This window comes from Nyctibius grandis, chromosome 19 (genome assembly GCF_013368605.1).
Source record: "Nyctibius grandis isolate bNycGra1 chromosome 19, bNycGra1.pri, whole genome shotgun sequence".
Taxonomy (NCBI): domain Eukaryota; kingdom Metazoa; phylum Chordata; class Aves; order Nyctibiiformes; family Nyctibiidae; genus Nyctibius; species Nyctibius grandis.
In genome coordinates, this window is record NC_090676.1 from 8,367,867 (window position 1) to 8,393,672 (window position 25,806).

The 25,806-nt window shown below is 40.9% G+C and overlaps 2 protein-coding genes across 15 annotated transcripts in view; one reads left to right on the forward strand and one right to left on the reverse strand.

The window, feature by feature from the left end:
* The window catches only part of RIPOR3 (RIPOR family member 3), a 52,885-nt gene extending 42,456 nt beyond the window's left edge, over positions 1-10,429 (forward strand). For 7 of the 9 annotated variants that reach the window (XM_068416382.1, XM_068416378.1, XM_068416379.1 and 4 more), the window contains 10 exons: positions 207-791; positions 1,948-2,087; positions 2,910-3,042; positions 3,835-3,943; positions 5,150-5,311; positions 5,481-5,639; positions 6,743-6,945; positions 7,211-7,294; positions 8,217-8,307; positions 9,404-10,429. In XM_068416382.1, coding sequence (XP_068272483.1) covers positions 207-791; positions 1,948-2,087; positions 2,910-3,042; positions 3,835-3,943; positions 5,150-5,311; positions 5,481-5,639; positions 6,743-6,945; positions 7,211-7,294; positions 8,217-8,307; positions 9,404-9,528 — 1,791 coding nt within the window. In that variant the 3' untranslated portion in view covers positions 9,529-10,429. Of the gene's footprint in view, positions 1-206; positions 792-1,947; positions 2,088-2,909; positions 3,043-3,834; positions 3,944-5,149; positions 5,312-5,480; positions 5,640-5,812; positions 6,337-6,742; positions 6,946-7,210; positions 7,295-8,216; positions 8,308-9,403 lie in introns of those variants that run through there. The other 2 variants (XM_068416384.1, XM_068416386.1) reach the window with 2 other exon arrangements.
* A 1,054-nt stretch (positions 10,430-11,483) lies between these two features.
* PTPN1 (protein tyrosine phosphatase non-receptor type 1) overlaps positions 11,484-25,806 on the reverse strand; it is a 44,336-nt gene continuing 30,013 nt past the window's right edge. For 3 of the 6 annotated variants that reach the window (XM_068416295.1, XM_068416299.1, XM_068416300.1), the window contains exons 3-9: positions 25,238-25,338; positions 23,181-23,279; positions 20,256-20,393; positions 18,380-18,589; positions 17,497-17,658; positions 16,598-16,833; positions 11,484-15,010 (exon numbers count right to left, since the gene is read on the reverse strand). In XM_068416295.1, coding sequence (XP_068272396.1) covers positions 14,803-15,010; positions 16,598-16,833; positions 17,497-17,658; positions 18,380-18,589; positions 20,256-20,393; positions 23,181-23,279; positions 25,238-25,338 — 1,154 coding nt within the window. In that variant the 3' untranslated portion in view covers positions 11,484-14,802. The remainder of the gene's footprint in view (positions 15,011-16,597; positions 16,834-17,496; positions 17,659-18,379; positions 18,590-20,255; positions 20,394-23,180; positions 23,280-25,237; positions 25,339-25,806) is intronic. The other 3 variants (XM_068416297.1, XM_068416298.1, XM_068416296.1) reach the window with 2 other exon arrangements.

Sequence of the window (25,806 nt, forward strand, 5' to 3'; positions counted from 1 at the left end):
TCCAGTAGGCTCTTAGTACTTTGTTTCAATAGTTTCTTTTGTCCAGTCTGTGCTGGCCTGGCTCCCTTGTGCAGAGGAGCCCTGTGGTTTTGATCAGTTTGGGTGCATCTGTTTCCAGGAACAGGAAACCAGAGTTCTCTGTCTTAGGCAGTGTCTCATGCTTTTCAGTTGTATACGTGCTCACTTATGAATCTTGTTTGCTGCAGTCCGTTTTGCAACAAAGGCAGAACCAAGGGGATGTAAGTGATGAAGCTCAGCCTCCCAGCATATTGACCTACTTGGCTGCCTGTGATTTTGATGTACCTGGGAGGAGCAAGCCTCACAATCCTGCAGAGACAAGTGAGGCAGACTCCTTCAGCTCTGAGGATCAGAAAGGGATGGAATCCCGAAATACAACTCCAGCTCTAGACCATAGGACTTTGCCATCGGTGATTATTCAAGAGACTTGTGCAGAAGAGCGACAGCATCCTCTTCCAAATCACACAACTCTAGATATCCTGAAGAAGACTCCATGTGTGGATGGATTTCCAAATAACCCATCTGGTTTTCTGAATCGTCACAAAGGTTGTAGAGATTCTTTCAACCAGACCAGAAATCGCTGTCTGACAGAGCAAGATGACATTAATCAGAGAAGCTTGAATGCTGCAAATAACTTAAAACTAGATGGACATACAACATCAATTGATAAGACTCTTCAAGAAGTGTTAAACTTGCTGAAATTACACGATGTGGGACAAGCCCAACTGGAGAAACTGGAATACCAGGTTTCATCTCTGAGGGATAAATTAAAGGTATGGTAGTGGTTCACTCTTGGTAGATGGTGTAGCTTCCATTGTTACTCCTCAAAGTGTAGAAGTTCCATGACCATGTGGTAGATTTGACTTAATGACGTGTCGCTGGCATGTTCCCAAAAGGTGAGTTTGGCCGGCAGGGGTCAGGCACTGCCCAGGGCAGGCAGCTGTGAGCGCTGTGTTGCACAGCAGCTCTTGGAGACAGCCTTCAAATGCTGTGTGCTGATCAATAATCTGGAAAAAGAAGTTAAGAAACTGCATGCCGTCAAAGTGGAAACTAGTCTGGGCTAAGCAGAATCTGAATTGTATGTCAGAGCCTCTGCATTTTGGTTTGCTTCTTATTTTTTTTGATGTTTTTCAGATTTAGTACCTTGAGATGACTGCATCAGTTCATCAAATCTAATGTTTCTCCAGGATCACCTAGCTTTTGCAGGCAGTTCAGTCTGTCTGACAAGTTATATGACACTGAAAACATCTCTTTCTTTAGAGGAAAGGTCCTGGAGAAGAGTTTTCTGAAAGCAGTGGGCTATATTCCAAATTTGGTAGCATTGTAATACATGGGGCCAGTGTGCAGACTTGGGAGATAAGATACTGTAAGACTTCATCTAAGGTGTGGAATAATAAATGATGTTAACAAAACTGCACTTACTTCCTATTCCAGTGCAGCCACTTTAAAAATAGAAATTAAAAAGAAAAAAAAAAACAAGCCAAGTCCTCTTAAAGCAGCTTCTCCAAGGGGGAGAAAGTTAGTGGCTCCATGAAATCCACTAATGATATTGAAGTTCTTGGATACTACGCTGGAATGCAACAGACCCCTAAGAATGCTCCCTCTAGATCTGAAACAGGGAATAAGTGAAAATAGCACTAATGGCAGAAGATGCAGAGAAAAACAGCTCTCACACCAACCTTAACAGGCATGGAAATCCAAAGAGGAATACAGACAGATTAATATTGAAGCATATTTTGAATTTAATTAGCAACAGTATTTTGTGATCACAGTGATGTACCAAGAGTTAACTTTCCTGATGTGTTAAGAATGAAATCAGAAAAGCAAATTGATCTGTTATTAAAAGGGATTTGAAAAACAGCAAAGTACTCATGCACAAATGGCTTGATAACTCATGTAACAATATTTTTCCTCCTGTTCCATCAACAGCTAAAGACACTTCATCACAAACATTCATCTATGGAAAGTTTAATGGTGGAGACAGTACTGGAAAGTTTTGACTTTTTAAACGCTGACTATAGTGCTGATGAGCTTTCGTTATTTGGAAGCGTAAGAACAGCCAGTATCAGGTATGTATCTGCAGCACTTCATTATAGGGGACAAGAGAAAGGCGTAAGGAGGGCTGATCCCAGGCGCACTTACAGATACGCTGTGCTTGGCTAAGTAACAATTGTGCAGAGCTGCTATTGGTATGAACATCCAGGATAGAAACTAATTTTTTTGAATAATCTGAGATTCATAATTCAGAACATCTACCAGATGGAAATGGCAGGAAACTTAAACTGAATTTATGGAAAACATTGCAGAATGATACCCGCAGGAAATGATGGGAAGCCTAACGTGTAGGACTGCTAGAAACAGACTGCAGGAAACAGGCTTATCAGGATGATGCTGAACAGTTAGTTCTGCACTAGCAAGGGAGAGCGATCTTCTACCTGTTCTTTCTTTTGAATTGGGTTTTGTGTTTTGCAAGTTGAGTAGCACAGGAACTTACATTCCAGAGCTACGAGCCTGATCCTGGGAGACTTAATACATTCCCAGTATCATCAAGTTGGGAGAACCCAAAGGGATTTGTCTGTTATATGTGCTGCTTTTGCAGTTCACCTGCTGCAAATGAGCCAGCAACTCAATCCACGTTATCTGGAAGCATCTTTTCCTAGTATTGATTCTCCAGAATGGGATTTTGTGGGATCAGCTGATCTGGTACTACTGTCCTGGAATGAGTTTTAAAAATAAAGTCCTTACGTTTTTAAGTGTTTTAAATGCAATAAAAGATGGTGTTATCTGTTAAATGCCACCTGGTTGGTACTTTTGCAGCTTGCTTGAAGGCTGCACATCTTCATCTTCATTTGGTGATGAGGTAATGTTTTAACTCCTTTCTACCTCAACAGCACATACAATGACAACACGCTTCAGTCCTTGAGCTGTGACATGAGAACAGAAACAAGAGATGTAACCACTGGTGATGACAACTTGGACACACTTTTGATAACTCATCTGAAGCTATGCAAAGGCCTTTTGCAGGTAAGGAGTAGCTTATGGGTTTCCAGGGCACTGGTTGTGATGTTGATTCTGATTACGGACAAAAGTGAATATGTAGCTGGTTCTTTTATAAAAGCAGAAAGACTCAGAAGAGAAATAGTCAAAAAAATGCAGTGTATACATGTGTATGCACAGAACATGTCGTACAAAACTCTGCTGCTTTTGTTTTTTTTTGTTTTTTTTTTTTTTTTTTTTTAGCCTCTGGGCTTTGCTGGAGCTCTAAGTAATACCTTTGTGCCCAAAGCAGGCTGCTAATGCAGTAGGACAGATTTGGGTTGAATTGTGTATCCATAGCAGGTGATCAATTTTTTTAATGAATGAAAAACTGCTACTACTGGAAAGAAACTGCTAGCATGTAGGGCAAAAAAGAACTCTTATCTGCCCTTGAGACCTCATTGCTCAATTAATTTCAGTTATAGTGTTCAAGCACATTATCATCCTCAAAGTATTACCTCTGATGAGGATGCGCAGCAGAGGACAGTGTAACTGTCAGTATTGATCTGCTACACAGTAGTCAATGGAAGGGGCAGAGAAGAATGTCAAATGCCAGACAGCCTCTTCCAGCATAATATGATTTACTCATCCTGTTCTGCTGAGCAGCTTGCACTCAGAATTGACCTGTCCATGCTGTGAGGGGAAAAGAGGCCTTCTGAGAGTAGCTGGTGTGTTTTCTCATAGATTTTAGAAGTTTGGTTCCAAGAAACAATTCCTTATTCATCTTGAGTTTGATTCTGCCTTTCTTTCCGCTACTAAGAAAAGCATGTTGCGTTTCAGAAACTGAGGTCACCAAATGTAGCCCAGGTTGTCCAGGAGAGCATTTTGGAAGAAGTGTCAGAGCAGACGCGAGTCCTGGGGGATGTCTTGGATATGTCTGTTGAAGAAAGTGAGTAACTACATTATTCCAAGGCATGCCAGAGATGTGAGAGGTACAGGTAACTCTGCTTGAGCTTTCTCAGACATATCAGGATTTCATTCTAAATTCCTTATGAACATTCACATAAATAAAACAGCTCTTATATCTAGATTGTTAAAAAAAACAAGGCTCATCATTTGTTTGTTTTTTCCCCTGCAAGGAAGGAAAAGATTTGAAGAAGTTTGGCTCAAAGAAATAGTAGCTGAACTGGTACATTTTAGAAAGATGGATGTTATAGATGGAATTTGCAGTCAAAGGACAGCAGAATAGCTGTAAAATCCTCTTTTATATCTATGCTTTTACTTAGCAAACAGCCCAACTCTGTACGCATTTGCAAGAGAAGTTTGGTGTGCAATGTTTCCCATCGCAGGCCTTCCTCCTATTAAATTCTTCCATTGACTGTTGGATATGACAAAATGATAAAGGCACAATGGGAGACTTGGAAGGCTTTTGTTCTTGTCTTGGTAAATATAGTGGCAAGAATGCAAATTTTAGTTGGAAGCATGTGCTGACAGATCTTATCCTGAAGGATGTGAGAATAAACCGTTCCCTAGAGCAAGGCTCCGAAGGGCCTTCAGCACAGTGTGATGAGGAAAGTGTAGGAGTCTCAAATGCAGAACACAAGTTCAACATCTCTTTAGGTAAGAGTGAGAAATGATAGGGTTTAAATGATAGCGAGAAACCACAGGGTATTGCTTCAAGTGCTCTTCTGAAGTGTTTGATGAAAGCAAGCCTGCCTCAGCCTATGCACTGAGGTTCAAAGTTCTCCACTTGTGAAGGTACATATGACAGGATCTCTAAAATGCTTGGAAATAGCACATCTCTTGCTGGTACAAGTGGAAACAGTTAAACTCACAGAAAGTTCTTCTGAAACTTGACTCAGATGCTGGGATAAAATGAATAATGAGAGGCAGGAGAGCTGCAAGGCTTCTTATTCAGGTCTCATAATGATAGTTTAGGAGCTCAACCCAAGCTTGGTGAAATCAATGCTTGCAGATGTTAAAATACTGGCAGCAAATCTCCAGCTTTGAACAAAGCCATCTATATAACACAAATACAAGTTATGCTGACACATCTCTAGATATGCCATCTGGTGCCTAATTTCTTGTGTAAAATCCAAAATCAGCTAGAGCTTGCTAACTTTCTAAAATGTGATATTTTTTTTTTTTCCTCCAGTTATTCAGAAAACTAAAAAGAAGAAGCACTATCTGAAAATCTGGAGTGATCTTGCAGAGCCTGGCAGCATCTTGTTTGCTTCAGCAGAAAGATTCCGTCATGCACTAAAATACACATCGACGCTCAAAGTGAGGGAAAAATACCCTGGTCAATTAGAAGCAGGTACCAGTCTGTTTCTTGAACACAAGGCCACTCCAGTTTCATTTTACTGCACAGCTAAAAATTGTCCTTGTGCATTTTAAAAATAAACTAAAACTCGTACTTATTTTAAGCAGCTTCCATCTAACCAACCTTTAATTTTCTCATTTGTTCTTTTCTGTGTTACTTTCAGTGTTGCAGAGGTTGCTGGAGCAGATCATCACCTGTGATGGGTTGCTCCCCTCTCTGCACCTCCAAACAGAACCAGTTACTGTATTCCAATTTTATAGCTACCTGGAGAAACACCACATTACCAGCCTGGAGAAACACTTGGGAAAACTTGCTAAAGAAGGTAATGGCAGTGCTTGGCTCCTTCACTTGAACTCCCAAGCCCCACAGCTGGCTGTTGCTCTCAAGGTTACTACTCAATGCACACTTTCAGAGCAGAAAACAGCCCAGCCATTGCACTGACAATTTCTTTCCATTTTAATTCCCCTTATGACCATGCAATTTTAATTGGAACAGGAAAGACATGCTTCACTCCCATATCTAACCAGGCAGAAACAAAACAGAGGTGTGAAGGATGGGTTTATCTTAAGTGCCCTAAAAAGTGGGTTCTGTGATGTTCTGAAGTTCAAGCAGAAACAAAGTTGGCAGCAACCTACAGCTGGATTCAAGGACTGAGTAAATGTCTGTAGCTTTGTGTGACTGTAGCAGCCGTAATCAGACACGGGTAATAGCAATAAAATTTCAGAGGTTACTAACGTGCATTTTCTAGCACGAGGTTGCCAGTGTCTTGCTGAAGCCTAGTCCAACATATGAAAATACTTTAAAACTTAGTCTGTATTAGAAAATAATTATTTAAAAAATACTCCTGATATTGGCTGCATCTTTAGTCTTATTTTGATGAGATGACTCATCTGGTGGGGGACTAAGAACTTGTGCATTGCTAGTCAGGGAAAAAGACCTGAAATATTCTTCAAATTGAAACTGTCAATCCAGTGCCTGATTTCTTGAGAGAGAGTGTTTTCTCTTTGACCAGTACAGCTAGATCTTTCGGAGATCTTTAGAAGTGTTTTGCTTGATTGTGTTTTCCTTATTCTAGGATTAGCTCGCTTCTCCTAATGCCCAAAGGTGTAAGAGTTCTTTTGCACTGTATGTTGTACTCAATGCACCCAGGGCTTCACTGCATCCTGTGAACTAATATTGTGAAATAATCATCCCTGCTCCATTTGTCTGACAGTCTTGGCACAGGAGGAAATGAAACAATGACAGGGAAAGAAGACAGGATGGTCAAAAAGGCAGTTGTCCTGATATGCTTCCTGCCATGCTTGGCTACTTATTAGCCACATGTAGCTAATCACAAGGCTAAAGGAGACTGAATTAGAGAGGAGTTTGTCTTCTCTTGCTAATGTCTTCATCTGTCAGTTAGTGAAGGAGTCCTTTCGCTTGCAGTGATGCTAATTGAGGAGCTACAATGCCCTGGACGGCTGAAGACTCTTAAAAAATTGAAAGGAAAGCGACTGAACAAGCTCCAACCTCTACCCCAGACTTTACGGCTACTTGGGATTTTACAGCTAGACGACAACCACCGCGTCTGCAAAGCAGCCACATCCTGCCTCTCCCGTGCAGCAGCAAACAAGAACTTCAGGGAAAAGGTGAGGACTGCAGTTCTGGCCAGCTTTTCTAAATAGATGCTGAAATACATGGAACTTGGTTTATCCTAGAATATCCCTATTATCCTCTCTGCACTTCATTAATTTATTAACTAGAACCTAAACTACATCAGTGCCTGGGTGATTTGTCTATATCCTTTACTCAGTTTCAGAGAAGTAAAACAGTGCTTATGTCAGTCTGAATTTGAGTGCTTGATTACACTTAAGTTTATAAAGCCTTTTGTTTTTCCTTCTTTTTTTCATTTAGGCTCTCTTTTTTTACACTGATGTTTTAGCTGACTGTGATGCAAGACTTCAGCAAGCTGCATGTTTGGCCCTGAAAAACCTCAGAGTAAGTCTTCACAGCTCTACTGTGCTGCATGTCTGGCCAAAATTGCTAGATGCAGAAGTGTATCTACCTTTTTTTTAAGCTGGTAGGGATACTTTTTCAGCTTGCTTCTATTTGGAATTAATGAATTCTTTGCCTGCCAAAGTTCCAAACTACTAATGCTATTATTCACAAGGCAGCAGGCAGAGGGAGCTGCAGGCATCTTGGAGTGTCTCAATTTGATCTGACAGGCACAGTACGATGGCAGAAAGGATGTCTTCTAACTTCTGTGGTACTGTCAGTGGTGAAGGACAACAGACATGGTCTGACTGGGGGACATCTAGCATGTAGAAAAACGAGCAACAGTCAGCTTTAACTATAAAACTTTAAAGTTAAATCAGTTCATCATCTTTTTTTAACAATAGCTAATTCTAGTCAGAAAATAAAAGTAATATTTGCATTGCTATTATAAGAAACTGTCAGAATAGATTTAAAGCTTCCCAACAGCCACAAGTCTGTAATAAGTTGGTTTGCGTGGAAGGGATTATTGTGAGTACAGTTTCTGCAAACATGTAGTCACAAGACAGGCCCAACAAATCAGTCTTACTCTCAAAGTCAGATTTGCAAAGCAACTGTTGCCCTTGCACAACCTGCATTAACTCTGAAGGTCCCGACTGCTTTGTGCCAATTTAATGGTACTGTGGCAGTGAATTGTACCCTTAAACTTTTGTACTTTTTCATGCCCTAAAGCAGGAGGGAAAGTATCAGAGGTGGAATCATGCTCAGAAAAATTAACTGCAAGCTGGTATGTTAGGGGAGAAAAGAAAGGTCATAGTAGAATTCAGATGTGAGATGGGAGTTAGTATGTACATGTTTACCTTGCAAAAAGCATTCACCAAAATGCTTGCTGAAAAGCTGCTGTTGCAAATTTTCTTTTCTCAAACAGGGTGTTGAGAGTATTGAGCAGGTTGCCCACCTGTGCCAGTCTGAAACAGAGGAAGTTAGGAATGCTGCCAGGGAAACAACCCTATCCTTTGGTAAGTCTTTCTTACAACTTTAAAATACAGACTTTAAAAAAGTAATGTGAAATAACAGTGCAGAACCAGCCCAGGCCTGATGTTCAGCCTGAACGCAGCTGGGACAAGGGAAACGTTTCATGAACAGCTATTTCGTACCATTAAGTTTATACCATGTGTATTAACCAAAGGCTCCCACTACAGTTTGTAGAACCAGACCAAGGAGATGACTGTAGGATAAAGTGCTTTAAGAGACACTAAACTTTTTAAATAGGTGGCAGATAAGCACTGAAAGTGCTGACAGTGCTGCTGGACTACTTCTTAGTAGTAGTACTGGCATCAGCAATTTCTTCCCCCTAGATTTTTTAAAAAGGGCATTTGAACCAGGCAGATAACAATAAAGCCTCTTCTAACTCTGAGATTAGTTAAACTGACATAGAGATCTTATATATATCAGAACAACAACAGACTCTCTGGACCCAGTAATCTCTTCTAGCCACCTACAAACTGATTAGTTACTTGTAATTGTGAAGTTCCTGTTCTTCTTCAAATGGTTCCACTCTGAATACTGGAGGGGTAAAGAGTGCAAACAAACTGGTTTTATTCTGGTTCATGACCTGTTACTTCACCCAAATTCAGTAGATCTACGGTGGAGTTGAGCTGCTAATGAAATGTCTGAGTTCCCAGTTTGCTACTGCTATTGGTACTTCTGGTGAGGGTGCAGGAGAATTGCCTGTGCTAAATACCTGACATACACAGCTGCTAGAGAGGGTGTCCAGTTTATCTAGGAGAGAGTCACTTCCCTGGTCTGTTCTTCCCAAAAACTTCAATTCATGCTTCCTTCTGGGGCTCTACAGACTTGCTTCACAGAAAACACTCAGATTCATGTGTATTACAAAACAAGTTTTCCAGCTGTGATGTTCCGTATCGTTACTCATGTGGAAACATTTACAGAAGGCCAGATTTTCCACGGTGGCTTCTAGCAGCTTTTGGAACTCTATTGCCTTAGAGCTGTGTTTCTCACTGCTGAGAGTTCTTGTTAGTTCCGAACAAGGTCACAACAGAAGTATTTCTGGAGTATTGCTTTTCTCAGGGTGTTCCTAACTGCCTTCCTCAGCATGGGATGTGTTTTTCTCCATAGGTGAAAAGGGACGGCAAGCCTTTGAGAAAATGGACAGGATTTGCTGTGAATTAAGAGAAACTGTACAACAAGAGGCTGAAATTGAAATCACAGTATTTTAGTAGTGGAATACGAGGAGCTGAATCATACTGTCCTCACAGCCACAGATGGGTACCTGAGGGTTTGCTGTTTGTTACCTATGCCCTGCTATACATGTGCTGCATACTGACAGAGTACAGGGTTAGTGCCAAAGGGGGAGAGTTTGCAGTCCACACTAAGCAGACTGGAACACATTTTCTCCCTGTCTCTCTGCACATGATGAACTATCAAGTGCTGGACAAATAAAAACTAGGATCTGTTAGAATATGGAACCAGGTTGTCACCTGAGTTAAATCTCCATCTCGCTGGACTGCAAGTCAAATATTATGTTTTCCCAAAGAGTATTTTATTAATTTGGCATTCCTCAAAGAGGATAGAAATGATCACTCTCCCCCAGTCCATCTAGAAACTAGCAGAGAACATTAGAAAAATCTCACAGCATTGCCTGGTGGTTTCCTTTTCTTGTACAATTCAGCTGCAGAAGGAAAGCTTGTTACTGCCAAAGCCAATTTCTTCATAATCAATCACTGTAACTTAGGACAGGTTCCAGCAAGGACTGACAAGGATCTATACTGAGTGTACATCCTCAGCAGTATACAACAGGAGGGTATGTATTGTATTCGCCATGTACAGGTCTGACTGATGTATAGATAGTTCTGTTAAGTTGTTTTGGTTTGTTTGTTTTAAATTTATTCATTTAGTCATAGATCAAGACGTCTCATAATCATACACCCATTGTCAGGCTCCTTACTCAACGCTTTTTTTAATGTAGTGGAGGGTAGCCATAAAGAGAAGCCTGGCTTCAGGTAAAATACTTGAAAGGGTTTGGCTTGTGTGTATATATATTTTTTATATATATATTACTTTTCTATTCAGTATTTATTTGTTGGATTTCATACTGTTTTCTAAAATTCTAATAAAACATTTGAGACAAGTTGCTGCATACTGATGTGCTTGTAGCATCAGGGATAGCTGTAAGGCAGTAAACCCCCAAGGGAATTAAGATACTCAAGTGCCACACATCTTCACCCGATACGCAGCATGTTACATACCCGCGGCTCTACTCTGCCTGGGACAAGTTCAGGCTTGTACTGTTGAAGCAGGCTGAGCTACTGTTCTGCTAGGGGGGATGGCCTGGTTTGGACTGTCACCTTCAACAGTGACAGGTATTTAGTTTGTACAGATGAACTCTGCAGAGCAGGGCCATGGATTTAGCTCGTGCTATTCCATAGCAAAGTCAAACTGAACAAGCTGCTTGTCTGTGCTGTAACTCTGCTTTTAATTCACAGGTTTATTTAAAAGCAGGGGAAAGAAGTTTTACTTTGGTAAATTCTCTGCTTCCCCAGGCCTCCCTCCCCTCCTCTCCCCCTTCTCAAGAAGGGAGAAAGGGAAACAGCTGGTGACTTGGGGGAGACAGGGCAGCCCAGTCACCTTGTTGGGAAGGCAGCCAGAGCCTTACCCGGACCGTAGAGGCTGGCTGGGTGTGGGGGGCCGTGCATGCCTTAATAGCACTTCAGGAAACTACTGAAAATTCTCTTTTCATGCACCTCTCCTCTGTTTGTAGCTTTCTGTAAAAATATAAATGAAAAGGTAAATACTCCAAACACGAGAGAGCTGTGATGGCTGCAGCTGCTGTAACACAAACATGTATGCTGCCCTGTCCCTGCCCAACGCAGCTTCAGGGTAAGGCACTACAGTTTTTAATATTACACTGATTCCTGAGCCAAGATAGTTAAAATGTAACTGTTTAAAGTGAAGGAGGGGGATGTAGGTGTTGGGGAGAGACAGGGGATGCTCGTTTCACTTACTCTCTTTTACTGGGGCTTGTCCTACAAGTAAGTTCTCACAGTAACATTTAAATCACCCTTCTCTACAAAAACAACCCCACAAAGTACCATGCTAGCCCAGAGCTGCAAGTGGTTCAAAACAAGCCCCTGGCTTCAGCCCTGAGAACACAAGAAGCAATATGACTCTCATGTACATTCTTTAAAAAAAGAATTTTATTGTTACAACTGAAATGAGAACTGAAAACTTGTATGGGAAATTGAAAAACTGTACAGTTTTACTATAACCTGTGAGGTCTTTGCAGCGGCTTACACAAAAGACAAGATACCTGAAAATGTATTATACCAAAACATTTAGCTTGTTTGATTTTTTTTTTAATTTATTTTTATTTTTTTAAAAAAAAGTTTATTCTATGGCAATCTGTAAAAAAGAAAGACCTGATGAGTAAATATTTGCTTAAGGCATATAGCAGAGCAGCTCACTAACTTTCTAACAAGTTTAACATGGATATTTGTCCATTTTCCAAGAACAGGTTAACCAATACACCCACTGTGAAACACTACTGTATATACACACCCACACTACTACATACAGATACAGGACAGCAAAACAAAGATGGTGACAGTTCAGTATTCTAAGCCTTATACACACCTCCCGGGGCTCACGGGCTCTCCTCCCTCTGTCCTGGAACAGCGTAAGTTTGGGGTTTGGAACAGAGGAAAGACATGGCAAAATGCACAGGGGGGTGGTCAGAACTTCTTTATCAGCTGCAGAAACTTTCTCTTTTTAGAATAATTCACAAGTCAATTATTCCAGATGCAAAGGAAGGAGGCTTTGCTTTCCTGTCAAGCCTAAAATTTAAAATATTCCCTCTTGGGAACAGTATATTCGAGGTGGTTTTTGTTTATTTTTAAATAGGCCACCACTTCAGGAGCCTGTATTTCTGCTCATCAAAGCAGGCTGCTGAGCTCTTGCAGAAGAGACTTTCCCTTCTCGACTGCAGTTTTGAAGGCAGCACAGCAAGTCATCCCCTGAAACCAGTGAGCTGTTGCTTGCCTCGAGGGGCCAGCAGTGAGGTGTGAACAGGGCTTAGGGAACTCTCTGGAATGTCGGCACTATACTGCCTCAGCTGAAATGAACCATGCTAAACAACTGGGCTACACTGAGCACGCAGAAATCCAATAGGAAGTCATGCCAAGTATTAGGCGAGTACATGTTATCTGATAAACACCACATCAGTCCATCGCTGAACGCGGGTACTTTCAGCAACACCCTTTGAACCACAGCCACTTAATGATCAGGTCATGCAAATATAATCTGGGCACATCAGGAAGCAGAAATATAAGTTCTTTCACCTTTCAAGCACATGGTATTTAATCAGGACACGAGGAGACTTCACATGCATTTTAATACAAATGGGTACAAATGTTGCCTTAGAACAATATTCTACCAGATGATGGAGAGAAGAGTGGGGACAAAGCAATCACATACTGTATCTTAAATACACAGATGAGCCATTATATATTACCATTTTTCTATACTCATTTTTCATGTTTCCAATAATATAACTAAATATTGACTGATTACAACATTCCTCCGTTCAAGTACTGGTTTGACCAACAGTCTCACAGGTAAAGTATTGATTCCCAGTACTACCTGAGGATTTATTATTGTACTTTTGAAAAGCCCTTGATGCAAGCTTAACAAAACATAAAACAGAAATAACAAACCCCCCTCCCCGCCCCCCATTCACCAACTTATTCACTGAAGGAAAAGAGCTACACCTACAGACAGCAAAAATAAATATGGAGTGAGAGAGACTTACATGAGATACTCCATAGCAACATTTGCACTGAGAACAGCGGTTAAGTGCTATAAATCTAGAAAAGCCTTTAAAAATAAAACAAACTGATTAGTAACACTGGTGCAGATCAGCTGTCATGGTTTAGTTGCAATCACTACAGCTTTCAGTAGTGACTTCACTCCTATCCTCTGCCCCATGACACCAGCACAGAAACTTTGCTATTGTTGTTTAAACTATTACTAATTTGGTACTAACACGAGGAACAGCACTGACTAAGACCGTTTAGTGCAATGCCGACTTCCAGTCACAGTTCTACCCATGCACCCAAATCCTTATTTACAAGCACTTGACGCTATCCAAGCCCTGGCCTGGAGCCCAGCCACGCCGACACGCCTGGCACAGGACGCAGCCGCCCCTCTCGCTCGGCTCACCCCGGGACAGTGACAGCCCCGGCTGCAGAGCTGCGAGCCTCCCTGACACCGCTACGTCCCACAGCTACTGGAGGGCGTATCTTCAAGCCAAGCTCAAGCCAGTATGTTAAATCTTGATCTGTTCACAGCCCAACACGGCTCCTGTTGAGCTGTTTGTGTCTGAAGGAAGCTGCCACAGCAGTAACTGCTCAGGATTTACTGAAACGCTTTCCCGCTCGCTGCCTGCGCCGCCTCCGAGCGCGGCACCGCCCCGGCCCCTGCAGGACACACGCTGTTCCTGGCGGAGCAGATGTCGAGTGAAACTGCATTTTACATTCCAAATGCTGAGGTTTAAGAACTGGTCCTTCCGAATGCCAACCGCACAGCTGCACAATGCTGGTGGGTACGTTTTGGTGGAATTGTCTTTCCTGTTTCTCTCCCTTCCCTCAACCTCTCCTAACCCAGAATATAAAAGTAAAAACAGCTTTACAAAGGATGGTGCAATGTAAATAGGCATATGTGCAAGTAGAGTGCAACAAAAGTCAATGAGGAGATATATTTATTAAAAAAAAAAAAAAGGAAAAAAAAAGAGCTGGACATGTTGGGATACCCTGAGCAAATGCAGAAGCCTGTTTCTATAAACATATGTAAAACAATAAGCTCTTTAAGAACAGTTATGCCAAGATTAAATATATCAATACCACAGGCACTGCCCACAACTCAGTCTTTAATGATGAAGCAAGTTAAAAAAACAAAACAACCAACCACAACCGCCCTCCCCCAACGCTCTCCCCTTTCCAAAAGTTTACATTCTTCAGGTATGTGGGTTTCGTTCTCTTTTTTTTGGGAACTCATCAATATACGTTATGTATTTGGTTAAAACACTTGGAGGGTACAAGCAAGTTTCACTTGTGCCTAAGTTTTTCTGAAACACAAAAGAAAAAGAACTGGCTTTTTAAAAAAGGCTAAAAACAACAATGTGTTGTAATTCTATTATTTAGTTTAAAAAAAAAAAAGACAAAAAAAACCCAGACTATTTGGCATTTTCTCTGCTTACTCCTGAATATTTTAAGGCCCTGAGATTAGAATATTATGTTCTTGGGACCACAGGGCTAGATAAAACCCTAGTGCATCAATTCTCTCTTTAAGCCCTAACCAAAGTTCTGGCCTTTCAACCTAAGATCTACCTCCACCGAGACAAGGCTCCCCGCCTCCATTAGCTTGCTTTCCGAGGAGCTCACTACAAACCGCTCAAATCCTTGGTGTTTCCTGCAGGGTCGGTCTTGCTGGCACGTCCGTCAGTGAAAACACACCCTGTAACAGAGATAAGCTCCTGCCGTGAGGAAAGTGAACATGCAGATATTCACTAGAAATGGCTTCCAAGTTGACATCATGTTCTCATCATCCTCTTCCGAGTTTTCTGACTTCGTCGACTCTTCTTTGTGGGGCGAGAGGCGCAGGTTTTCACCAACAGTTCTCCTCCGAATTTCAGTGTCTTGACTAGTGCTTAAGGACAAAGAAATAATGATTCAGTACCGGATTCTCCATTGAGGAGAGAAGCTGTGCAGACTCTACAAGAGTATGGCCTCACCCACTGAATACCACAGACAGCTACAAATCTCTTGCTCTCAGGAGCTGCAGCAGACAACAAACGAAAGCCTATCCTAATTATTACAGTTCTGGCCATTAAATTGCAGGTTTAGAACAATGCTTGTCATCAAAAGCCGTGCTTGGGAGGATTTTGTGTCCTTTAAAGAATAAGCTGACTTAGTTTTAAACACCACCTACTCCCATTGCTTATCCTGAATCTGCTACCTGCACCGAGACAGGCACTGAAGTAGCATCACGGAGGGAAGAAAGAGGAAGGTGCTCCCATTGCAACATTTCCTGCTTTTGTAGCTAAACCTCCATTTGTGTCCAATTCTTATTTCTAAGATTTTCTTGCTTTTTAGTAAAGATGTTTGGAATTTGAGTATTTCACTTCCAGAATCTCCCCAATGAATCAAGAAAAATCCTGATCAAAACACTGTTTCACGTTGAGCAGGGAAACACTTCCATTTTATCTCCTTGCCTCCAGCAGAATTTGGAGGGAGACAACAGGTTCAGCTCATGGTCTCAGCCCCTCTGCTATGTGAAATTAAGAGGAGGTTTATTTTGAAGAAAGGCTATTGCAAACACATCTCACTGATCTCCAGTTCCCAGAGTCACACGCTCCCCCACTGGTACAGCCAGCCTGCCAGCTGCAGCTGGTGAAAAGGCTTGAGAGTTTGGTGGATGATACCAAAACTGGGTATTTTATTCCAGTGTTCCTATGGGAAGCTGAAGATGTCTTGCGAGGAGACCACCTAATGGGGGAACATTAAACTTTCCCTTGATTATCCCTGGTAGGTGTACAGGGGTTTTTATTTTTATTTTTTTAATTTTGATTTTTTTTTTTGTTCTGCGTGGCATTTGTTTGGCTGTTCGGAATAAAACTAGTGGGATGGCGGCGACACCACGGCGCGGGGGTTCCCACCCGCTCCACGCCACCCCGACACACCGGGACTGACACCTAGTGGTTACGCAGGCAGGAGTCCCGGCTCCGCCGCCCGGGACAGCCCCTCTGCACAGGGATGAACCGTTCAGGTTACAATGACAGGTCGAACAGTTCCCTGTTCACGAGCCCCCTCTACTCCTTCCATCAAAAGTAGCTTTGCTTGTAATTCATTCTCCATTTCTAAGTATGGCTAAAGCCAGCCAGCCTAGTTTTCAGCTACCTGACTAACACCGCCTCTAAGCAGTGGAAGAGCTCCTCTGTAACTTAACACATAGGGCGTGAGGCTGAACCACCTCATTACACTGTCACTTTTTCTTTTACTCTAGCAGTATCCTGTGAGATGTCCTCGCTTAATGCATGAAGTTAAAAGAACATGAGTGTAAAACCTTGACTGAAAAGATTTTGTGTTGGAACTACTATTACCCAAACTCCATCAAGGGCTGTTCAGGCCCTTCTGTATGAAATGCCATTTATGAGCACATGTCCTACAACCTCTCATCGCCGTAAGCCAATGGAAAGTCGTCTTTGACAGTTAGAAGTGGGAAACAATGAATTACCTGTCTGTGATCAGTGGTACAGATGAATGAGCTCTGCCATCTGGAACCGTCTCTTCCACATTGCTGACCGAACAGCTCATCTCTTCCTCTACTACTTGATGTTTAGGGCAGAATTCTGTGTGTTCGTGCATCCTTCCGTTGTGCATTTCTGAGGTTCGCTTTGGTGGTCTGGGAGGTGGGGGGGTATGTTCAGGTGGAGGGTCCAGGTCTTCATTGGAGAGTTCTTTCCACTGTTCCTTCAGGAAGAAAAAGCCCCATTAAGCTTTTCTCTATTTCTTTTATGCAAGCTGCTATAACTTAACTTTAACATGGCAGGGTCTTTATACTCTACTTTTTCATTTATTCTTAGAGTGGCTGCTCAATTGCATTGAAAAAAAGGGGGGGGGAAAAAAACAGACGACAAAAGACAAGAACTCCAAACCTAAGCTACATCCAGTACCCAGAAGACATCACTATAAATGCAGGAAATTTTAATCTACTTCTGGAAAATGTAAATAGCACAGAATAGAATCCGTGTTGCTAGAGTTCTCTTACCATCAAACAAACTTACAGGATTTAATCATAATACCTAAACTTCTGGCATATTAGAAAATGTTTATTATCTGAAAAGAAAGACAGGCCAGTCTACACCCCAATTACAGTGCTGAAAGGTACACAAGGCCACCCGTTACACTACAGGTACTTTTATACTAAGGAACTTCTGTGAAGGTTCTTGTATACAACACTTCAGGTTGTGACACATCACAAAGCACTGTATTTAAGAACCCCATAATACACAAATGTATTGAAGTTGAAGCGAACATGAAACTTAAAAGTTTCTATTCTGTTCATCCCACATATTTGCTACAGTTACAACAGCGTTGCAGCTCACGTGAGGCCGTGCAGTCAATAGTACTCACCTGCACTGATGCATCTCCCATAATGAATTTTGCCCCTTCAATAACAGCTAAGTAGGAGAAACGGAGCTGATCCGCTGTCTGTATGAGTCCCATCCTGTACTTCCTCATTTCTAGGAGAACCTGTTTAACGTCCACAGAAGAAGGATCTTTCCGTTTGTCCATCTGAAGATAAAAATTTGAGATGTGCTTTATGCTCTGAGGAGATTCAATACAATGACTCATGTTGTAGTATGGCCTTCAGACTACCCTCCACATTACAGAATTAATAAACTAAGAAACACTGGTATCAGCAGCTATGTATTGGGTCTCTAAAAAGACAGAGAGAGGAAAACACACTCGGCCTCCAACATGTTGTACATTTTTCCCTTTTTTTGTCTTTCTGGTTTTGAAAACATAATTAGGAAAAAAAAAAGGACATTTTAACCTAGGCCTGACTTCTGTGTATTAGTTGCTCTCACACAGTGACAGAATAAAGCCAAGGGAACTCCAGTTTTATCTTAAAGTCCGGACAATTTCCCCCTGCCTACAGGTGAAGTTGACTCTGTAAAAGGAAACACATTAGCTTTATTTTGCATTGTTTCAGGATAGTTCACACTATTACTTAGCAGACACCTAGTGGTTCTTTTTCTTAACCACGAGAGCAAAGCCTATCTTTGCAAATCACTCTACAAACTACAGACTTTTCTTCACCAGGCTCAAAATGGCCAGTCAAGGAGATCTCCCTTGGAATACACTCCCAAACCAGAATATGTGTAAGATAATGGGAAATAGGATGCAACAGGACTTCACAGAACACACCACAGCTCTTTGTAAGCCTACAACAAACCATTCCTCAAAATAACTCTACAGAAACAGCATATCGTTTGGAGTAAGTAGTTCTTACCAGTAGAAGACACGTGTCAACCAAACAAAAAGTTCCCGATCTCCCGATGCCTGCGCTGCAGTGCACCACAACGGGTCCGTGCTCAGGGCTGAGCGAGCCCGACTCTCTCACTTTGAAGAGGAAATTGAGGAATGAAGCAGGTGACTCTGGGACGCCAAAGTCAGGCCACGTAGTATAATGAAAGTGCAGAATCTCTCTGGTTTCCTGTGTCTGTGAAAAGAGTATTTAGGAAACCTTTTAGCTTGGCTACATGAGTCAGAAGTATTCAAAGCACAGTTGCCTACAGCAATGTTCTCATCAGCAAATACAATTCCTCATTCATTTTCCTAGCAAACAGTCTCTTATCTATTTAGACATACAGCTTTAGCCATTAGACGTTTTTACCTTTAGGTCAATCTCAAATTTGTGCCTTTGGCAAAATTTTAGCTACTTCCTTTGAAAATAACTCTGACTTAGATGGAATGGAGGCGTGTGCCTACTCAGACTACACTGCTTCTAGTACATCTTTAGAACAGCTGACTTAAATTCAAATGTCAAAGTTCCACCAGTCTGAGGGAGCTTTTATAGCTGCACAGCTAAGAAACTAATTACAAATAATTCCCTCTTCTTGTGAAGGTCTCCATTTTGAGCAAAGGAAACTGGATAAGTAAATTTACTTATTTATAACATGGTGTAGTTTTTTTCAGTACAGTTCAGAAGCTTGTATCACCACAAGATAGCTGGCACTACTGCCTTCCAATTGCTAATGGCAGAATATCATTTGAAGATTTCTCAAAATGAAGTACCTCACGTTATAGAAGCCCTTTACACTTTCTGCAGACAAAGCCCTTACACTATCACAGCTGTTCTTTTACAGGTGTGTTCCCAACGTGAAAACTTTCTTCCAAGACTACTAAACCACTGGCGCTCACATCCTCCTAGAATACCGAGCTACAACCAAACATGTCTGCGGTAAACGTCATACACACTACAAACTACATCAAGCAAATTCTTACTCAGGCATAATTCAGTCAAATTCATATTTGCTGTCTCACGTTTCGTGGCAGGATGAAGCATGCAAGATGCTAATAGATGAGCAAAGGAACAACTGTGTCTTCCAGTAGTGAGCAGTACCAGGAGAGAGCAGAACTCAGGCTAGCACGTCACAACATACACACCTAGCTCAGCACCATCGAGGACCTCAGACATTATCTTCAGTGACCTGCATTCAGTGAAAGTTAATGGTGTTCTTCCTTAGCCAGCCTCCCCAAGCAGCTTTAGATTAGCTCTCACTGTTCTAATACAGGGCAGTGTTGAAGAGGAGAGGAAGGGTTGGAAATGGCATGTATACTTTTATTTTGGTATTGCAAAAAAGGACAAAAAAAAAAAAAAAAAGAGTTATTTCTCTTAAAGCTGGTGGCCTGATCCTTGTACCGAGTTCCATACAGCTCATTGCAGGACAGTGCTAAAACAGTTCCTGCCTTCTGATGAAGGCCATCAATACAAAACCTGAAGATTTAAGCCAAAACCTAAAAAATAAACCTTAGAACAGGACACAGGCAAACAGGTAGCTTAAGTGACAGGAAGAGCAATTATTTCAGCTCTAACACAAAAACAGTAGAACATCTGCTAAGTGATTTTATAAAGGGTTCTCTGAAAGGTAGCGACAAACTAACCTTCTCACTCAGTGTATGGCCAAGACATGCAAATGAAGCTCTTAAATGTTTCATAAATATTTAAGAGCTTCATTTCCACAATACACAAACTCATGCAGAATCACCAATTCCAGAACAAAATCTGCCATAATCCACAACCATCTTTTTCAAGACCCTGTTAATGAGAAGGAGAGTCTCACCTCAGACTGAAGAATCTGACTGGTACTAGTTTCTGTACTTACTGTAAGGTTTTCCAATTCTAGCTGTCGTACTGTGTAATATGATTTTATATCTTCAGATATCAATGTTAGTTTCAAGTTTGTATCTTCAAAAAACATTTCCTTCTCCTCCTTCTGTGGCCAGTACTGTGCACACTTTACCTAAAAACAGACAGGAGACATTTACATGTCATTTATGTTTGTGTAAAAGGCAAGGAACAAACATCCTCAAATACAACATCATCTTATGAGACAATTTCTTCATCTGCTTTTATTACAAGGAGGAGCAATTCTAGTGTGAAGAATTTCAGTCTTCCTTTCTGTTGCAGAACCACATACTCACTGAATCTTTTGTGTGAGTCAAATTATTTTGGCCCTGACTGAACTCATTAAATACCTAAGGACAGGTTTGTTTAGGTAGAGCTCTCTTTCTTCTATGTATAAGCCGAAAGAGTGTGAAGCCATGGAATCTAATCAAAGTCACCAAAGACATTATTTATTTTAGCTTGTGTCAGAACAAACAAAAAAAATCTAATAGCTGTCTAAGTTTAAAAGCTCTCACAACGCTCTGCCAAAATCTGAATTTTAGTCTACATTTTATTTATTATCCTCATGTCAAATAGTTAAATGTCAAAAGAAGAGACAGATAGTAACAGGATCAGAACATACTGTGAAAAAGTATTATGAATTCCACAAATAAGCTACATAGAGAATTACAACATTGCTAATTTGCAAGTGTAACATCAGATGAGATTTTGGGTTACTCCATTCACTCACCACAAAAATAAAAATAGCAGTGAGATCATTTTGATTTTACACAGCACAGTTTAAAAGTAAAGTGCCAAACAAAAAACCCTGCATTCAGCAAACATTCCCATTACCTACTTCTGACTGAATTTCAGTTTTCTCAGTGAAGTTTCCCAGAGAGCTTAGTTTTGGGAAGACTGCTACCTGCTAGGACCTTAAATGAGGCAACCAAATAGGAAAGTAGCACATTTTGCAGGAAGAAAAATGAAACTAAAGAAACTCATCAGCAACACGAACAGGAAAGTCTGCAACCAAGTTTCTGAGAGCTAAACCTAAGGATCCTGTGACTGGGAGAACTGGCCTGCTGCTTCTGTCACTAAGCACTGCTCCTCTGAAATGGGGCTGGGACCACCATTTGCCCATACCCAAACATGCAATAAGAACGGATTGTTGGACATGGCTAATGCCTCCTTAATAAAAGGGCAAAGAATACGGCTTTAAAGTTGAAGAAGGATGAAAAAAGAACAGCATTCTCAAGACTAAGATGACTTCTGAGACCATTTAAGAGTACCCTATTCAGTATTCTATTCATAGGTAGACTAACACTAGTTTTGCTCAGTCTAATTTTAGTTTTTATTCAAAATACATCCTCTAGTTTATAGGGCTGAAGAATGCAGTTATAATTCTCTGCACTTTTTTTTGGTATTAATGTTAAAGAGACAGCAACTAGCTCTGTGTCCAATTTCTCCACCAAATGTGTCTGCAAACAATATTTTGTTGTACTCCACTGTAGGTCCCCCACTGCTGTTTGCTGAGAAGTGTAAGCAGCCTGCCCTAAGGGATCACAGTAACTCATTGTGTTCAAAACTATTGGCAGTGCAGAGAAGGAGCAGGAATGGTTGGAAAGGAAGACACTATTGAAAAATATGGTTACTGCATCTCTTTTGAAGATTAAATTTCACTTGCACTACAAAAAAAGCAGAGCACTCAAAAATCAAGACTGAAGTTTATTAAAATACAACTCATAACACAAGAATTTTCCTGATTATTGGGAATTCTTTCCTGATTATGCAAAAGCACGTACCACCTAGTTATCACTGCTGGATACCCAACATACCCGCTACCCCCTCTCCACAGTGTCTTTATACTGACTACTCTGTAACGTTCAACTTTAAATTGTGCATTTCTACCAGTCTTTAAAATGGCTTTTGTCTCAAATTTGCACAGCTGCCAAGTCTGCTTTAAGGATGGCAGCTGTAGAATTAGCACAGAGGCAGGACTCTGACCCACGGATGAAAACCATGCCTGATGGTTCCTGTCTTCTCCACCATCAGAAAGGCTGAGGCATTTCCTTCTCAATACAGCAGCTACTCCCAGTGCCAGAGGAACCAAAACGTTTTATCTATCTGAAGGTGAATTACTTAGAATAACCCCAACTGCTTGTTCATCTATTGTTTCCCTTCACCTCCTGCCTGTCTTGTCTAATGTAAACTTCCTAAAAGGTCAGGACAGAACTTGCCCACCACACTTGTCCTAGCAAGTAAAGCACTGACTTAACAGCTGGTTCCACATCACCCAGATTATTGCTTAAGATAGATACCAGGAGAAGCACTTTCCATTCTACCCCCGTTCTCCTCATACCTCTAATGTCTTTTGTAAAACAATGACACTGGTGGAGAAACAAGATGTCTAGATGATACATTGAATAACCAGAGCTCTTATTGCATGAAGGAAACTTGGAGTCAGAGTGCCTCTATAACTACTTCAAAGCCATTTCATAGGGCTTGTGAACGAACACTTGGTGTAAATGACCTCTGAGAGGTGCAATCCATGTACTCTGAAAAGAGCCACACTCACATGCCTAGCTTAGTAGTAGAGACCAAATATTCAGTTGCATGGAGAGTCATACTGTGTTCATGCCTTATTTCAGCCAAATTCAGAAGAAATTAAGACCTACAATTACAAACTGAGTAATTTTCTGACTGCACTAAGATCGGTTGACCGGGTATTCAATTCTAGGCATAATTTCTTAGATAAAATTACTGATGGTTGTCATCTCTCCACCGCCTCCCCGTTCTTTGGGTTGGGGGTCTTTTTGGTAGGTTTTTTTTTGGTTTTGTTTTGGTTTTTTTTTTTACAAAAAAAAAAAGGAAAACCATAAACATGAAATAAACACATAGCTAGAATCGGGTAAATACTTACGGATCCCTTTTCCATCACTCTGTTCAACATGACAACACCACGGCTTTTCTGTTCCCAAACCATCTCCCAAAAGTGACCACAAGTATTTGGCAAAGGTCCCTGCAGAGACAGAATCCCCAGAAATAAGCATTATTTTCTGTTAATGTCAGTGCAATGTTACCCAGTAAAAGTTACTGCACTAGGCAATAAATTCAGACAAGCAACTGCTCATTTCAAACTGTAAAAAAATACAGATACAGCTTTAAGTTCCATTTTCCCACTATGAATTTACCCACGAAAGCATGGTTAATCTTTTCCCCCCATACATAACAGGAAGAGAGAAGTAGTCTCATTTGCGAGAAGAGAACTGGGAGTGAAAAATGCTGAGAGAATTTTCTTAGGAAAGGTATACATATAAGGGGGAAATAAAACCTCATTGACTTAAGAGCAGAATTAAAGTCTATGTTGAACTATTCTGCAATACATCACCGTTATTCATAATATTTGACTATTATTAGACTGAATGGACAAAGACTGAAACAATGCCAGATTGGTAACAAATTATATGGTTTTCCAGAATCCTCATGGATCTGCTTTGGGACTGAACAAAATGATACCTAAAGACTACTATCTACTCACAAAGTAGATTTCCTTGTAACTTTTTGTTTGTGCTATGTTCCTTTGCTATTTTCTACTTCAAAACCATTGCTCTCAATTTTGGGCAACACAAACCAGCATCATTGTGCCTCCCGTATTTGCTGTCCATCGCTTTGCTCAAACAAAACAGCAGGCCAGGGTCCTCAGAAAGAATGACTGGATTTAAATAAAGCCATTCGAATTCATTAAATTCTGGATCTGAATAGACATCTAGTACCAGGTAGCTGCACATTTGACTATTCCACATACCAATTTAACCCTATGATCAACCTCCCCTGTCCTGAACAAGTGGAATAAGAGCTGTGTGCACAGAGTCATTTTCATATTGAACACTGCACTGTCCACTTCTTCCTTAGAAGATTTATCTTTATTCTCTAGAAACAGGAAGGAAGAGCTGCTGCTTGAAAATATTAATCCCAGTCTACCTTTATCTAAAGTGTGGGAGGAAGAGGTAAAAAAAAAAAAAAAAAAGGCAAGATTAGAGACCAGGACAGTCTCCAGGGAGCTGAACATTTCGACAAACAAAGAGTTCTGGCACAGTTGCTAGCTCTCAGAATAAGACAACAGGGTATCCGGGTATTTTTAAATTTGTTATACAGATAGGCACGGAATGCACAGATTCAGTGAAAAACAGTCACCTCCCTCCCACCCCCCAAATTCCCATCACTAAAGTCTGTATTCACAGCTTTCCTCCCTCACATTAAAGGTAGAAGCATCAGCATTGCCTAACTTAGACCTTTTGGAAGTTGCATTATTAGGAGGTGCATAATTTGTAAATACTACAATAATATCACTTTCAGAAGGACGTTTAACAAGAAATACGTGGCGGACCATACTGCTTGTTTGAAACAGCAGATCAGGTGCAAGAAATTCCCTGATATATTTTAGTTAATTTCTGCCCCACTCAACATAACACATAAATACCCATTATATTTAAAGTATGTTATTTCAAATAGGTTTTGAACATCTTGAAGTTCATACGTATAGTTCTGTAAATGTGAAACCCTCCCACTAAGTGAGGTTCACCTCTGTTCATAGAATGTATCAGGCAACTTCAGACTAGTGGTCTGAAGCCTTTGTGCTGACCTTCCATGTAGAAGTGTGATTCATTTCAACCACATCTGAATGTCGCTTGTCATAAGCCAACAAGCAGATTTCTAGAGGTCTGTTAGCTTCTAGACTAGATGGGGCTAAAGTCAAATACACAGTGGCCAAAATACTCTCCAAAAAGTCAGTCAGTGCTGACAGGAAGCAGGAAGAGATAAGTAGCATTTCAGTAAATTATTCTACGTGTATGTTTATGTTTATATACACTTAACTAGCCTTACAATAAAGAAAATAAACATAAGAAGGCTAAAGAAAACCTGTGAAAAACAACTCCAATCATCATATGATTTTTATTATCCACTGCCAGCAATTACCTGGGTAAGGATGTAGCTCCTTTGGGCCTCTTCCATTTTTATCAAACTAGCATTGATATAGTCATTGTCACCTTGGTTTAGCTTAATTCGACTGTGATCAACTGCAGCATAATTAGAAAACACTGGTTAATGTATATGCAACACAGCACAATCCATGCACAACCTCATCAGATGTTAGGATCAAAAAAGCTGAGTTGTCCTGAAGAATAAAAAGAGCTTAATCACAGGTAGCGCAGAAATGTTTGCTGGTGCTTGTCACTCTGGAAATACAATATAGGTACCACAAGGACAGCACTACAGCAGAGCAGTGAACATAAGTTGTGCTCCGTGTTCCAAGAATACATTGCAAGAATGCAAGTATTTGTATCTCAAGTAATCACATCGGTAATTTGCAAACCAGATCACACTGACCTATTTGTAGTTATCGAGTTACTGTTTTTAAATAAATCTAATTACACAGCTGCTTATCTTTTGCAGCTTAAACATTCAAATCCAGCTTGTTCAAGGTTGCCTAAACATATATTGGACAAACAGAACTGAGACCTCTTATTCTTCTTACAGACATTTAG